This window comes from Centroberyx gerrardi, chromosome 12 (assembly GCF_048128805.1).
Source record: "Centroberyx gerrardi isolate f3 chromosome 12, fCenGer3.hap1.cur.20231027, whole genome shotgun sequence".
Taxonomy (NCBI): Eukaryota; Metazoa; Chordata; class Actinopteri; order Beryciformes; family Berycidae; genus Centroberyx; species Centroberyx gerrardi.
The window spans coordinates 25,849,352-25,863,681 of NC_136008.1; the positions used below are offsets into that span (position 1 = coordinate 25,849,352).

Sequence of the window (14,330 nt, forward strand, 5' to 3'; positions counted from 1 at the left end):
TAAAATACACGCACTAGAAAGCAATTTAGAAGATAGAATTTGAATTCTGCGGATGACGTACAGTACTTTATATTGAAGTTATACCTGCTAATCAGTCCCTCCCGCACTTTTACTGCTGAAAACTCTTGTAATCTTTTATTGTTCTTTTTAAAAAGTGATCATCTCAAAGTCAAGCCGCTCCGCCCCGCATTCATCAAAATATTTTCAGCCTGGGAGTGCTGACCCAGGGTCAGTTTCACCCATAGCCATATGGATCTAGGTATGATTTTATGGACATATCTCAACCAACTTTCAGTATCTATTGAAAGGTCCCTACCAATATAAATGTATATATAATATAAATGCCAATATAAATGCACATTGCAGTTCATTCACATGCAGCCGGCTGACAAATCTCACAGTGTAAAATTAATGCCAGTAGTGATGCCATTGGCTACTTCACGGCTCACAGGTTGGCCTTCTATCTCAAATTTGATTGGATGGATGGGAGAAGGAATTTGAATAACACCAGTAAACAGAGCAGAATGGTAAAAAGGAAGGAGGACATGAGGATGAAAAAATGGCAAAGGCAAAAAATGTGTGAGTCGGGAGCTTTACATAAATGGTTGGATTGCCTCAGTTACATGACAGTTGGCCCCTGTACTAACAAAAGAATAAAGAGATTAGCATGGGTGCTTATATTTTCCGTTCATGATGCATCAATGAATTATTTCTGCAGGATTATGAGGCAGTGCAGGCAGGTCCTGGCAGCTGTGAACAGGGAGGTGGAGCAACAGGGCTCCTGACATCTCAAAGTGGCAAACACTGTCATTACAGCTGCAGTAATGTGATCCAAGATCAATACTAATAACCTGCGTACCATGTAGCAATGGGTGTGTATGTGTGTGTGTGTGTGTGTGTGTGTGTGTGTATATACATGTGATTGATCACCATGCTTGTAGATGCTGGTAGTTAACTTTCCAACCAAACCAAACCTGTGCAGTCAAAGGGGGCTGAAGTCCACTTTCCCAAATCATATTAGCGTCACCATTGCTCAATTATCAAGTCAATGAACAAATGGATCTTTGGCTGCATTCACAAAATCAAGGATGTTGAATTATAAGTACTAAGTAGTAATTATTAGATGCTTTCGGGAGGCACTCTTACTCTTAGGCATGAAGAACATTGAGACTATTCCTTTTAGCATGATGACCAGTCCGCCTCAGTGGAGGCCTTACAATCCCCAAGCAGGCTAATAGAATGCTAATACTCCACCAGGCCTTTTCATTTAGCCCCGGTTATTGACAAACAGCACACATACATTATTCAAAGCTTTTTCATTATTGAGTGCATGAAGAGATGTGACTGTGTGTGTGTGTGTGTGTGTGTGTGTGTGTGTGCATGTGCGTTTGTGTGAGAGAGAGCGCATGCATGTGCATGTGTGTGTGTGTGTGAGTTTGTAGAGGAGGCAGTCAAACCAGCTTCGCACTCATTCCCATTCACATTCATTTCACTGATAATTAAACAAGTAGGTTTTCCATTCTTTTCAGTGGCAGATGAGATGAAAGTACACTGAGGTGGAGCAATGTGAGAAAGCTAATGGACCATTTTCTTAATCGACCACATGGCCGAAAGCTCCTAAAAACACACACCGTACAGGTGCCAGTCAACAACGCTCCCTCTATGAGTAAGTGTTAATTAACACGACTAAGACGCTGCAGTCAGAAAGCAGCAAAGGCACATTAGCCTGACATTTTCAGCGAGTGAAAGAAGGGAGTGAATGGAACGGTGTGTGAATCAATGAATCTCTGGCTACCTCTTTGTGAGAGATGAGTCCTCACTGGACATCTATCTTATCTAGTATTGTTGCATGAGCGAGGCTTTCAAATGATGAAGAACTAATGTGTTGTGTTGCCAGATGCATACGGTTGTAGCTAGTGTAGAGGCCGCCCTTTGCACTCTCTGCCACATTTAACTACTGAATATAGTATGGCCTTCACAAAGAATTATATAGGAAATCCAAGGTACGAGGAATAGTGTGGAAAATTTTGTGTTGTAATACGCCCATTATTGTCTTAACAATATTTAAAAAGTTTGCAGTGAACTGTATAGCCGTCTCACTCTCAGGCATAATCCCACCTATCATCCTTATTAATATAATAATGTATACAATAATAATGCAATATATTATATTGGATGGTAAATGCACAGCACAGTATGCTACCGTTGCAACACTGGATAATGATCCATAGAACCTTCACTGTGACTACCGGAAAACTGGTCTCAGATTAACTATTTTTTATGCAGACTGACTCATACGCTACTGTACAGTAATGAGAAGGCCAAATAGGACAGGGTCACTGATCCCTCTGCAATCTTACCCTAAGAAGCTTGATAAATGAATGCCCACAACTCACACAGCACATCTGCTAGGCTTCATTTACACTGGCCGATTCCTTTTATTCACCAACGCGATACCGATAGGATCTGTTCACTGCTTTCCAATCAAAAGGGAAATTAGATTCCAAGCGGTTGGTTGCATGCATCTATGTTTGTAATGAGATCTCTGTCACATGCTGCGGTATAGCCGTCGAGTCGATACCCTTCCCTGTGGCCGCTCTCACTATTCATCCTGGGGGTCGGGCAACAGCACAGCAGCAGCATGCATGAAAAAACAGTATGTGGGGCTTCCTCGTGGCTCATAAGGCACATACCCTGCATTCACATCACTGGAGCAGCTCATGACCTTTGTCATCTGTCATACCCTCTCTCTTTCTCTCTTTCTCTCTCTCTCTACCATCTGTTGTGTCACTCTCTGATGTGTAATAAAACAGAAAACCATAAAAAAAAAAGACAAAATGAACCTTGCAGCATGGCACAAACACTGCAAGGGTTAGGGAATCAATTGCCGCTGGGGTTACCCATACTAAAATATGTGTACACTCACGGTATTGTAAGGCCCTTTGGATAAAATAGTCCACCAAATTGCACAAAAGTATATTGTTCCATTTGAAAAGAAGCTGATTGAATTGGCAGTTTGAACAAAGCCTTGGCTACGGCCGTATGATTTCTGTTTTCGCAGACAGCAGCTTCACAGAGCCAAAGAAGAGGTTTAGCATTGAGCCAACAGACAACCTCTCACTCAATACCACAAACAATCCAACCGTCAATTTCTCCTCTGTTGTGCAGCCTCTATTCTTCCCTCTTCTATTTTCCATTCCAATGCATGCTATTCTATTCTTGTCCGCCTAAATCTTTTTCTATCCCTTTCTGACACCAGATGATTCAATACTAACAACTGTTTCGATGACAAACCTCTGGTTAGACCGGTTTATCAGTGACTGAATCAAGTGGGATTTTTGTTTTTGTTTTCATATGCCTAGACCTTCTTTCATGTTCTACGATATTGTGTTATCTGATTGTATGAGGTATGCATTTGAATCCATTGTTTGTTTGTTTGATTAACTGATTTGATAAAACAACAAAGTGCTAAATAAAATGGAATAAATGACACTTGAACACACATACACATGATGACCAAGTGGGGCATGGAAGGGTCAGGACCAATTGAACCAGTCCAGGTTTTAAATGGAAGCATTATTTTATAAGCTGATGACAGGTTTATCTGTTACAGCAACCAGATGAGGAGGGAGCCACATTCATTTATTGTTTTGAAATGCCATGAACAATGAAAATCAATAATGCATTACAATTATATAAATAAATCACTAATGCTTGTGAAGGCCACTAGTGGTTTAATGTTTATTAGTGTAATGTATTAGCTGAGAAATCCCAGAGTAGCTGTGGCTGGCTATGTAAAGGAAACTAGACTATAGTTACTCTCTGTAAAAGGTATAATCAATAATCGGAATTGGTAATATTTGATGATTGACAATTACGCAGAAGCCTGACACTTATGATACATAATCATGGTGGTTTAAAATGTTTCTAAAAAGGAATTTTTATATCTGGGTCACAGCGGTTTCAATCCTGCCTATATCATTTTGACCCTTCATTGAGAGTAACTTCTTTTCTTTCCAGGCACTCATTCAGGCCATAGTATAAAGAAGAAGAAAAAAAAAGATGACGTAATGTGGAGTAATACTCAAGCAATACGTGATCAAGAGCGCTTGTTTTAGAATATAGGTCAGGAATTACAAGAGATGAAATAAAAAGTGCAGCCATGGGAGATTTTTTTTTTCCTTCATTTTCCAGGCTGTCTGAATCCCCATCTCTTGTTTCACATCTATCCATATTCATTATAACTAGACTCCACGCTGGATTCCTCCTTTTTATCACAGACTTAATATTCTCATCGGGGTTGAGGAGCAGCTACGCGCTTGGCTATGTATAGCTAGTAGGTATAAGCCAAGTCAAGCGGAAAAGAAGACGAGTGAATCAAAGCCAAGTCAAATCTCTGGCTCCTCTCACTACCAGATCTCACGCTGATCCTGGCAATCGGGAAAATGTTTTTGGACAACTGTCATATTTGTAACACTTGTGAAAAAATAAATATGCTCTCTGATGCTTTAAAAAAAACATCAGACATGGATTTTATGAAAGCATAGAGACGGCTGGGGTTAGCGGGGTAACTTTCGCAAAATGTGCACTTTCAAGGCCAATGAAATCGCCTCTGATGTTATCCTTCACCCCATGACACCTCAGTTGATTGGAACGGCAAAAAGGGCAAGGAAATGAACAGCGAACGTGCATCAGCAACATCCAAAATCAACTGGCCTAGATTTCCATCTTATCTCATCTTGTTTGTTTGCTTAATTACATTTGACCCACGTTTGGTTTGTTGATATACTGTAAAGCATTTCATTTTCAAAGGAGACCTGCTGCAGGAGCGTCCTTCAACTCCATTGTCTTTTTGCCTTTGTAACATGCCGTTATCTCCCTCTTCTACTCTCCACTGTATACTATTTAATACAAAGCAGGATCACAACAAAAAACACATAGGAAGCACCATGGGCGCTTCTAAAAAAAACAGAAAATTAGAGATCCACCACAGAGAGCGCCCCCCGTGTCTTACCTGATCCCACGGACAGATGATCCCGCCAGAAAACATGAAAAGGTAACCCATGGCAACCAGGCAGGCCCAGATGACCAGGGAGAAAACGCGCAGGAGCTTCTTGAAGATGGACTCGATGCAGACCAGCACGAACACGGCCAGGAAGATGGCCAGCGCCGTGGGCACGGTGATCACGAAGGCCACGTGGTCCTCGACGTTCTGGAGGAAGGAGAGAACACAACAAACCGAGATCATGAAAAGAGTGCGAGAGAAAGAAGGAGTAAGAGAAACAGAGATAGAGAGGAGGAATAATTAATTAGAGAGAGGAGAGTGAAGGGGGTGCGCGAGAGATAAATAAAGCGAGTTGGAGAAAGACGGAGAGAGAGAGAGACATCTCGAGGGGGGCATGAAACAGACAAACAGTGTTATAAGGAGCCTCTCCCCTAACTCTGTCTCTCCCCCTCAGTGTCCTGGAACATAAAAAAGCAACCAAGGCACAAACGTGACTCACTCCGAGAGGCAGCGCACACCGAGTGAAACAGACTCTCCTCTGATTGCCCTGCTTTTTCAAAACGCAACGAGGTGCCACGATTAAGATGAGCCTCTTCGCCGAATCTGAGAAAAGAGTCGGTGTTAGGACGAAGAGAGAGATGGCCTTTTGCTCCGTCCACTTTCTATTTGAGCAGGAAGGACAGTGTGGAGAGGCCCAGTGTGAGACAAACATTCTCACGGTGAGGTATCATGATATAACCGACAACAAACTGTGGAACTGATGGGGGATGAAAAGGTAAAGCCCCCCCCCCCCCCCCCCCTTGTTGACGCAGATTATGATGTGCACCCTCCTGAATTTGGCTCCGTATTTGAAGCTAGAATAACGTTCCGGGTCCTTAGCATCACGCTTATTTACATTTGGATGAATCTGTTCAAACCACTGAGTGAGGCATAGCTTCTTTTTTTGTGTTACATTTGAAAGATCTGTCCTTCCCCGCAGCTCCATTGTCAGTCAATTGAGAGAGAACATTATCTGATAATACCGGAGGCTGCAGCGCCACTCAGACTGTCTGAACCGTCGGCTTTTCAGGCAGAGACGAGGAGGAGGGAAGGAAGGAAGGAAGAGAAGGGAAAGAGGAGGCAGGGATTAAGACATGAATATGGTTTCTGCGCCCCCACCCCCCCCTTCTGTCTGCGTCTGTCTGTCTGCCTCCGTCTGTCTCTTCGCTTTGACTTGTTTGAGGTTGGGAGTTAAAAGTTAAACCAAGCTCTCGCCCTTTCTTCTTCCTTTTTTTCGGGGTGTGTTTGAAATTGTTATTGCTAAGACATGTTTCCGTGAGTAAAATTCAAATAAATGGCTCAGGGAAGTGGATATTTAAAAAAACTCTGAAGGGTACTTTGTGTCTTGATATCTTAGATCGTGCTTGATCTTGTTCAATACGGATTAAAATAGCGAAAACATCCAAAAAATAGATTAGAAATAGATTTGAAAAGTAGATCATAACAAACTAGTGAACGCCACAATACCTGAAATCATCAAGTATAGTCAAATAAACAAATCCAGCAACACCTATGATTCATATTATTTCAACATGGCTGAATGTTAAAAATACAGTATATCAGAAGATTTAATGACTCACTAATACAGCTATTCATATCCCCTTTGCTTCAATACATTACACGGAGCTTCTGGAAAAGTGAAAAACACATTTAGAGGGGGAGAAATCGAGGGACATCTTACAGAGTGAGGGAAAATCCTAAAAAGCCACTTGTGACAACCTGTAACAAAGTTGAAGCCACATCTATAATGGATTTGCTGCTGCCTTTCTGAAAGCCCACTAAGCTCTGAGAGTTCTAATAAAAATTTCAGGAGAGTTTCTTCAAGGTAGATGTAAGGGGGGGGGATAGCATAGTGAAATGACTCATTTGCTTTTCCACTGGTGTGACTGGGGGACGGAAAAGGGTCAGAACTTATGTCTCTGATAGGCCCGACACTTGATGAATCACTTCCTTTGATTGGGCAGCCATGGGGATGTGCGAACAGATCTCCTGTGAAATAAACTGACATTTACTGATTAAAAGTAAGGATTTCATCCCACGAACAGCAATGCTTTCCAAGGCCCGGGTCCTTCAACCAAAGGTGTAGTGATTGCTGAGAAGATGGATACTAGGAATCAAATGATATATATTGAAATTCAATATATTGCGATACAAAAATGTGACAATACGTATTGTGAATCGCGATATTAGCTCCATTTTATTCGGCTGTAGTAATCACAAATTAGATGCTTACCCATCCCAATTTCACAAACTCTCCATCCAAATTATATTATTGTCACTTTGTAATGACATTTTTAAATTGTTGTTTACATTCTAGCAGCCAATGCCATCGCTAGAATGATTTGTGTCTCAGAAATAAACAGAATTCTGCACAGTCAGACTTTGTTGTCACTGAACTTTTATTTATTACATCGTATCGTGGTTGTATTGAGATTGTACTGAGATAAGCATATCGTCCCATCCTTAATGGATACTACTGCGATGATATTGTGACCAGGCGGGCGCACTGTGATTCCACCCTCCCATGGTAGTACAATGACAAGGCTGGTAAATGGCTGTACAGTCTTATGCTCGGTGAAAGACAGGGATTTTGTGTTCCCATTCATGAGAAAAGATGTTTGTTTGATTATTGTTTTTTGCTACCCTTAAGAAGTGAGACTAATTTCCACTATAGAAATCGTATGATCCGTGATTGCCTTGTTGATTCACAGCAGCCAAATTAATGAATGAATGACCTTTATTTTTATTAGTTGACTATCACTGAGAGCAATTTTAAGAGAGATCTATCTATCTATCTTTCTATCCATCCATCTATCCATCCATCTTCCTTTCTCCCTCTGCATCATTTTTTCCCTTTCCTTCCACTCTCTCCACTAACTCCTTACCTCTCTCTCTCTCTCTCTCTCTCTCTCCCTCTCTACTTCTCGCTCTCTCTCTGACACACACACACACACACACACACACAATCGATGTGAGTGGGACAGGAATGGATGTGTGTGGCTGCGGAGAGCCACGGAGAGCTCCGTCTCGCCCAGAGCAGAGATCCAAAACAGCACAGGATTTAGGTCAACCAGCCAGCAGGATGGAGGGATGGCATGACAGAAAGGAAGAGAGAGAGAGATATGGGGAGGTGGGGGAAGAGAGACTGGCATGAGAGAATGGATACAGAGACAGAATGAGGGAGAGGAAAAACATCGGAATAGACAGAGAGATAGCAACGGAACATGCCCACCCCAGCACAGAGATGGAGGAGGAAAGGAAGAAGGGATGTGTGGGGTAGACAGACTGAGCAGAGGTCTGATAGGAGACGGCATTTAGTGGGATGCACATTCACTGCAAGCCCAGCAAATCCTTGTTATCAGACACTGGTGTACGAATTTTTAAGGTCAGACTGGAGTGACATATTTTCCCCCAATGTTGAACATTTTTCAGCACAAATTCGGCATCAATATTATCTAACTCTACAGGAATATTCCTTGCTGCCGATTAAATTGTACTTTCACATTCTTCTCTATTTTCTCTGAATATGCAAGACAAGACAGCCAGATTGATTTGGCCATTTAAATAATCAGTTCAAAGTTAAGTCGTCAATTGGATAATTCACTGGTACAAATAGCAGCTGTTATTCAGTTACTGACCCAGGTAAAAATAATGATGAATGATGATTAGCCTGCTAAATGTTTCCTCATGTGCAATCCCATGAAAACCATATAAAAAAATCAATATTATGACAAATACAGTGCTTTGTAGGGGGTTATTAAAGTGCAATCTACTCTCTGAAACGTTGCCAGATAAAACAGTATTCATCATGATATTGTTGCCTCTTCTAGTTTTATTGATAAGGCATTTCATCTGCTGAGTAATAAGGCATAAGTGATTCTGTTGATTTTATTGCTATGCACGCTCGCCAACCATTGACGCAATTGACCTTACCATCTGTCGGCTGGATGTGATGGTGCATGAAAATCACTTTCCCATCTATGACAACTTTTAAGAAATTCTGTTTTGTATGTTTAGATATACAGTACAGACATTTTCCCATTGACTGATTGTGCCTTGGCGAGTCTTGTACAATAGTGTTTACCTTTGTGTGTGTGTCTCAGCTCTCTCTCTCTCTCTCACTCTCTCTCTCTGTTGTCCCCTCACTCTGCTCTCTCTCTTTCAGTGTGTTTTAGCCTAATCCCTTCTCAATAGCAGACTCAGCAGACTCAGCAGAGTGGAGGAGGCGTCACACTCTCCTAATGCAAAAAGGTATTAAGCTATAACAACAATAAGGTTATAAAAACACAACCTATAAAAATCAATCATTAGGCTATGATAATAATACATCATAATAAAGTCATAAAATACATATTCCTATTTTTGTTAACATTTATGTAATCAGGCAGGTCATTTGGGGATTAAATCACCGTCAGACAAAATGTGCATTTACAAATAATGTTTTGGTTTTTTTTCAGCATGTCTGTTTATTTAGAGAGTGCCTTGCCTCCTCCGCTCAGTGTGTTATTTAAGTGGAGACAGCACATTTTTCGAGTTTTCCGAGCACAGATAACCCCCTCCAAAACAGTGACAGAGGGAAGCAGACCTTGGATCTTCCGCTCCAGCTCTCCTTTCTGTAGTTCAATCAACCATGAGCTCAGACAATAACTAAGCCCCTTATCCCCCCTCGCTTTTATCTCATCCCTTGTCTTCTCTTCACATTAGTGCTGCAATGAGGACCGCATACTGTGTGACTGTGTGTGTGTGTGCCAGTGTGTGTGCATAGAGGTGTTTGACAAGCCAGTTTGTGTGCGAGTGTGCACTTCTGTGTGTGTGTGTGCCTGTGCCTGTGTGTGTGTGTGTGAGACAGAGTGTATGAGAGGGAGGGAATGTGAGCTCATATATGCCAATGTTTGACAAGCCAGTTGCATGTGTGCGTGTGTCTGCACAAGTGAATATTTGTGTGTTTCTATGTATTTGTGTAGGCTTGTGTATGTGTGCATGTGTAAGGGTGTGTGTGTGTGCATATCCCCTCTTGTTTGTACTTGCGTGTATGTTTATATGCATGTAATTAATACATATATATATATATATATACATATATATGTAGGAAAAACATATCAAGTAGCAGAAATAGTAGCAGAAATATTTCTGGTACTTGATATATTGTCACTAAAATCTACAGTTAACAAGAGGGATACATGTAACATATTATGCTGTAGCAAGGAGGAATCCATGTGTATGATCCAGAATGTGTTTGTTTATTTGTACACGTGTGTGTGTGTGTGTGTGTGAGCGGCTTACCAGTCCTGAAGCAAAGAACACAGCCAGCAGAGCCAGGCAGGCTCCCATCACTATGAGCAGCAGAAACACAATGAGAGGATGCTGCTGGCTCATACAGTAGTACGACTCATACAGCCAGTCCGGGGACCTGTTCCTCCTTTCCCGACCTCTTCCTCCTCCTCCTCCTCCTCTATCTCCTCGATCTCCTCCTCCCAACTCCCCGGTCTGGTCCAGGAGGTACCTCTTCCTCCTTATTGCCTCCTGCCACATGGATCTGGGAGCCGAGAAGGAGGAAGAGGAGAGAGGGAAGCCGGAGGAGGAGGAGGAGGAGGAGGAGGTGGCCGCGGCGGAGGTAGTAGTACTTTCCACCACAGCTGAGGAGCAGTTGCCCTGTTTCGCTCTCCTGCTGTTGTTGTTCCTGTTGGAGCCCCTGGTGCGAGAGCTCCTGATCTCCAGCGTATCCCTGGGTTCCTCCTCCACCTCCTCTCCTAAGTCCTTCAGGCGGAGACTACTGACAGCAGAGGCTGAGGCTGAGGCTGAGGCAGAGGCAGCGTGCGCCGGCCGGAGAGGTGGCAAGAACGCACCGAGGGTAGAGCGCAGCATCCTCCTCTCTCTCCTCCTGCCAACATGTTGGAGCGGGGAATGAAGGGGAGCGCAGAGACTGAGCGCTCTTTAGAAGAGAGAGAGAGAGAGAGAGAGAGAGAGAGAGAGGGAAAAAAGTGGGAGGGAAAGGGGAGGGAGGGAGGGAGGGAGGGCCAAGGGGGAGGGGAGGAAGAAGCAGAAGGCGCAGCAGCAACAGAAGTCAGCAAGTGAGAGGGAAAAAAAGAGAAAGCAGGAGCAGGAGCAGAGAGAAAGAGAGAGAGAGAGAGAGAGAGAGAGAGAGAAATCACTACACCAGCACTAATGCATGATGCAATTCATTAATGCAATAAAATGGGATAAATTATAAATGAGAAAAAAAAACAACTAAAAATAACTAAAATTCTGTTTGAGGTCTGGATTTTGCAGCTTAATCCAGAAGATGATGATTTACAGAGTTGAGAACCCCCCCCCCCCCCCCCCCCCCCCCCCCCCACACACACACACACACACACACACACACACCCCTCCACCGCCAACACCCACCCACCCCACACTGCTGCTTTCTGATCCTCCCCTCCCTCCCTCCCCACGCAGTCCGACAGCAATTTGCCTAAATGCCAGATTTGTTGAAACAGCTTTCACTGGTCGAAGGTGAGCTGGCGGCAATTGTTGCTTCATGCAGACGCACAACCAATGGAAATCAGCCTGAAAATGGGACAATCGCATTGTCCTGTGAAAAATATTATAAACAACACAAGGCAAGCAGCTTATGGACATGAAAGCATCGTGGATGATTGGCATAAGTCTGATGGGAAACTAGTTGATGTGTTTTAATGTCATTTTACCGGCTGAATCTTTCATAACTGAAAAAAAAAAAAAAAAAAGAACTCCCATTCTTCTCTGAGAACAAGCAACGCAGAGTGCAGCAATAAAACCCAAATGGAACGCGGCCATGCACAGTCACACACTGACACAGCCACACACACACGCTCATGCAGGCATACACACACACACTCACACAAGCACACACCCACAAAGACATACACATGCACACACTGTATGCACGCAGGACTAAATCCAGCCAAAACATAATGGAAGGGGTGTTGTCCAAAGTGCTGCTTTTATAAAGATGAATAAATGATGATTTCCAGATTCCTTTAACCCCCTTACAACCTAGCCTAACCCCATATGAGGGCTGACTTTAAATTGCCCAAGTATTACCGCACCGTGCACTAACTTGTAATCAAGCATATTAATATTGCAGCAAACTACACAGTCTGTTCTGTGGTTGTTGCTTGTGTGTGTTTACAGGTGGCCCAGCCTGTCACTCACAAGCTGTCACCCACAGGTCCACCCTGCTTGTTTGTGCCGGGGTGCTGAAGTGATTGGTGACTCTGTGGGCGTGATGGTGATATTGTTTTCCTACTGAAGTATACAAAGAAACGGAGAGGAAGAACACGACCTGAAGACACCATATAAGAAACTTCCCCTTAACACCAACATTAAAAGTCTGTGCCTTCCTGCTGAAGCTGCCATCACTTTTCCCAGCAATATATAGACATCTTTCTGTTGTCCTCTGTCTTATATTTCATTGTTATTTTTGAGAAACAAATGCATGACCATTAAAATCCCGATAACTGGCTACAGCTAACGAAAGTTGGTTGCATGCGTGATGTAAGCAAATATTTTCCTATACTGTTTTTGGAGAAGTTTTGTGTATTTGTAGTGGAGGATGGTGCACAGCAACTATTTGGAATTTTCAAAATTGTAAGGAGACAAAAACCCAGCAATGTTTGCTTTTTGCCTTTCTAGTATCACAACTATGAAACATAATTCCTGGCCTGTTAGCATTTGTAATCCTGAGTCAAGTCAGTTTTTATTGTTGTCTGAGAAAGAAACAGAAGATATGTCAGTGACTTGTATTGTGTTGTGCGTTTCACTGAAACTCAAATTAGTGATGACAGATTGAGTTGCAGGTGGGTGGGCTTCTTAACATTACTGCCAGTGGTGAGAACGCTTTCTCTTCACCATGTGTATATATATATATATTGTTGTTTTTTTTCTCCAAATAAAAGTTGTTGTCTGGGCTTTAGACATGACTAACAGTATGTAAAAAAGCAGTATGTATGTATAAAAAAAAAAAAAAAAAAAAAAAAAACGAAATACAATATTTACATATATTTAGATATTGTATCATATATGTAAAAGCTTTATTTACCTTTGTTAATTTTGTACATCATAGCAAAACAGACTTGTAATGTAAGCATGGAGGATGAAAACAGTTTTAAAGAAAGCTTATTTTCTATCTAGTCAAACTCATATAAGTCACTACAGCCACATAGCCACATGTACATAGTCAGATTAATTCCAGATTGTATCTTTAAATTAGTATTGGTCAATAGCACAAACCTTTTGTCCTGAGTCCTGAAACTATGTTGGCTTCAGACAACTAATAGTAAACTAATATAAAGTGAACAGCACACATTTTACACAATCTGCGTAAATGCTGTTCCTTCTAAATCTGGAAACTGCAAACATCTGCTAGCCTGCAACAAATACACTTTAATTTTATTCAATTATTTGTTGTGTTATCTTCAATCTGATCTTTTGCTGTAATTATTTGTTGCATTATCTTCACTGCTCTGTTCTTATCTATATCCTATTCTCTGCTGCTGCAATGACACAATTTCCCCACGGGGATCATTAAATCTTCATCTAATCTAATCAAATTAGTATGGACCTTTATTTTGTGGCTACATCATTGCCCATTTAACACTGAAGGTAACCGTTTTCCGAAATGACTGCTCATTATCATTGTCTGTAGAGTGGAATGGAAACGTATGATATCGCAGATAGCTTTGAAAACACTGGAATATTCCTTTACAACAGTTTATGCACTGGTGGAGGTGATATTGGTTTTATTGGAAGTGCTGGGGGTGGGCTGGAGTTAAGATTAAGACTACCTACCCACTCCTCCTCCTCTCCTCCTCTTCATCACTCCCTGCTTCTCATCATGGTCTTCCACCTTCATTCTCTTATCCTTCTCTGTGCTCCATCCTCTTATCCCTTCCTCCACATTTTCCCCCTATTTCTTCTCTACCATCCTCTTCATTCTCCTTGCTTTAATCCTGGCATCTTCCTTCCTTCCTTCCTTCCTTCAATATCCTCTCCCTCCTCCCCCTCATCTTCCTCCTCAACCACTTTCTCCTCCTTCCTTTCCTCACCTTCCGCCTCCAACTCCTCATCCCCTTCTACCATCCTCTACCTCCTGTTCCCAATTTCCCCTCTATCTTGTCATTCATTTTCCCTTCCTTCCCCCATTCTCCTCCTCCACCCCTCCTCTCATCCTCCCTCTTGCCATGCTCATCCCATCCCAACCTATCTCCTCCATTCCCTCTCTTCTACTATCTTCCCCCTCCTCTTTTCCCCATGCCTTCACATT

At 42.3% G+C, this 14,330-nt stretch overlaps 1 protein-coding gene across 1 annotated transcript in view; it reads right to left on the reverse strand.

The window, feature by feature from the left end:
- Window positions 1–10,909, reverse strand: part of adcy2a (adenylate cyclase 2a) — an 86,358-nt gene extending 75,449 nt beyond the window's left edge. Inside the window, exons 1-2 of the mRNA XM_078287154.1 lie at window positions 10,328–10,909; window positions 5,015–5,212 (exon numbers count right to left, since the gene is read on the reverse strand). Of these exons, the coding sequence (XP_078143280.1) occupies window positions 5,015–5,212; window positions 10,328–10,909 (780 nt within the window). The remainder of the gene's footprint in view (window positions 1–5,014; window positions 5,213–10,327) is intronic.
- Window positions 10,910–14,330: the final 3,421 nt, after the last annotated feature.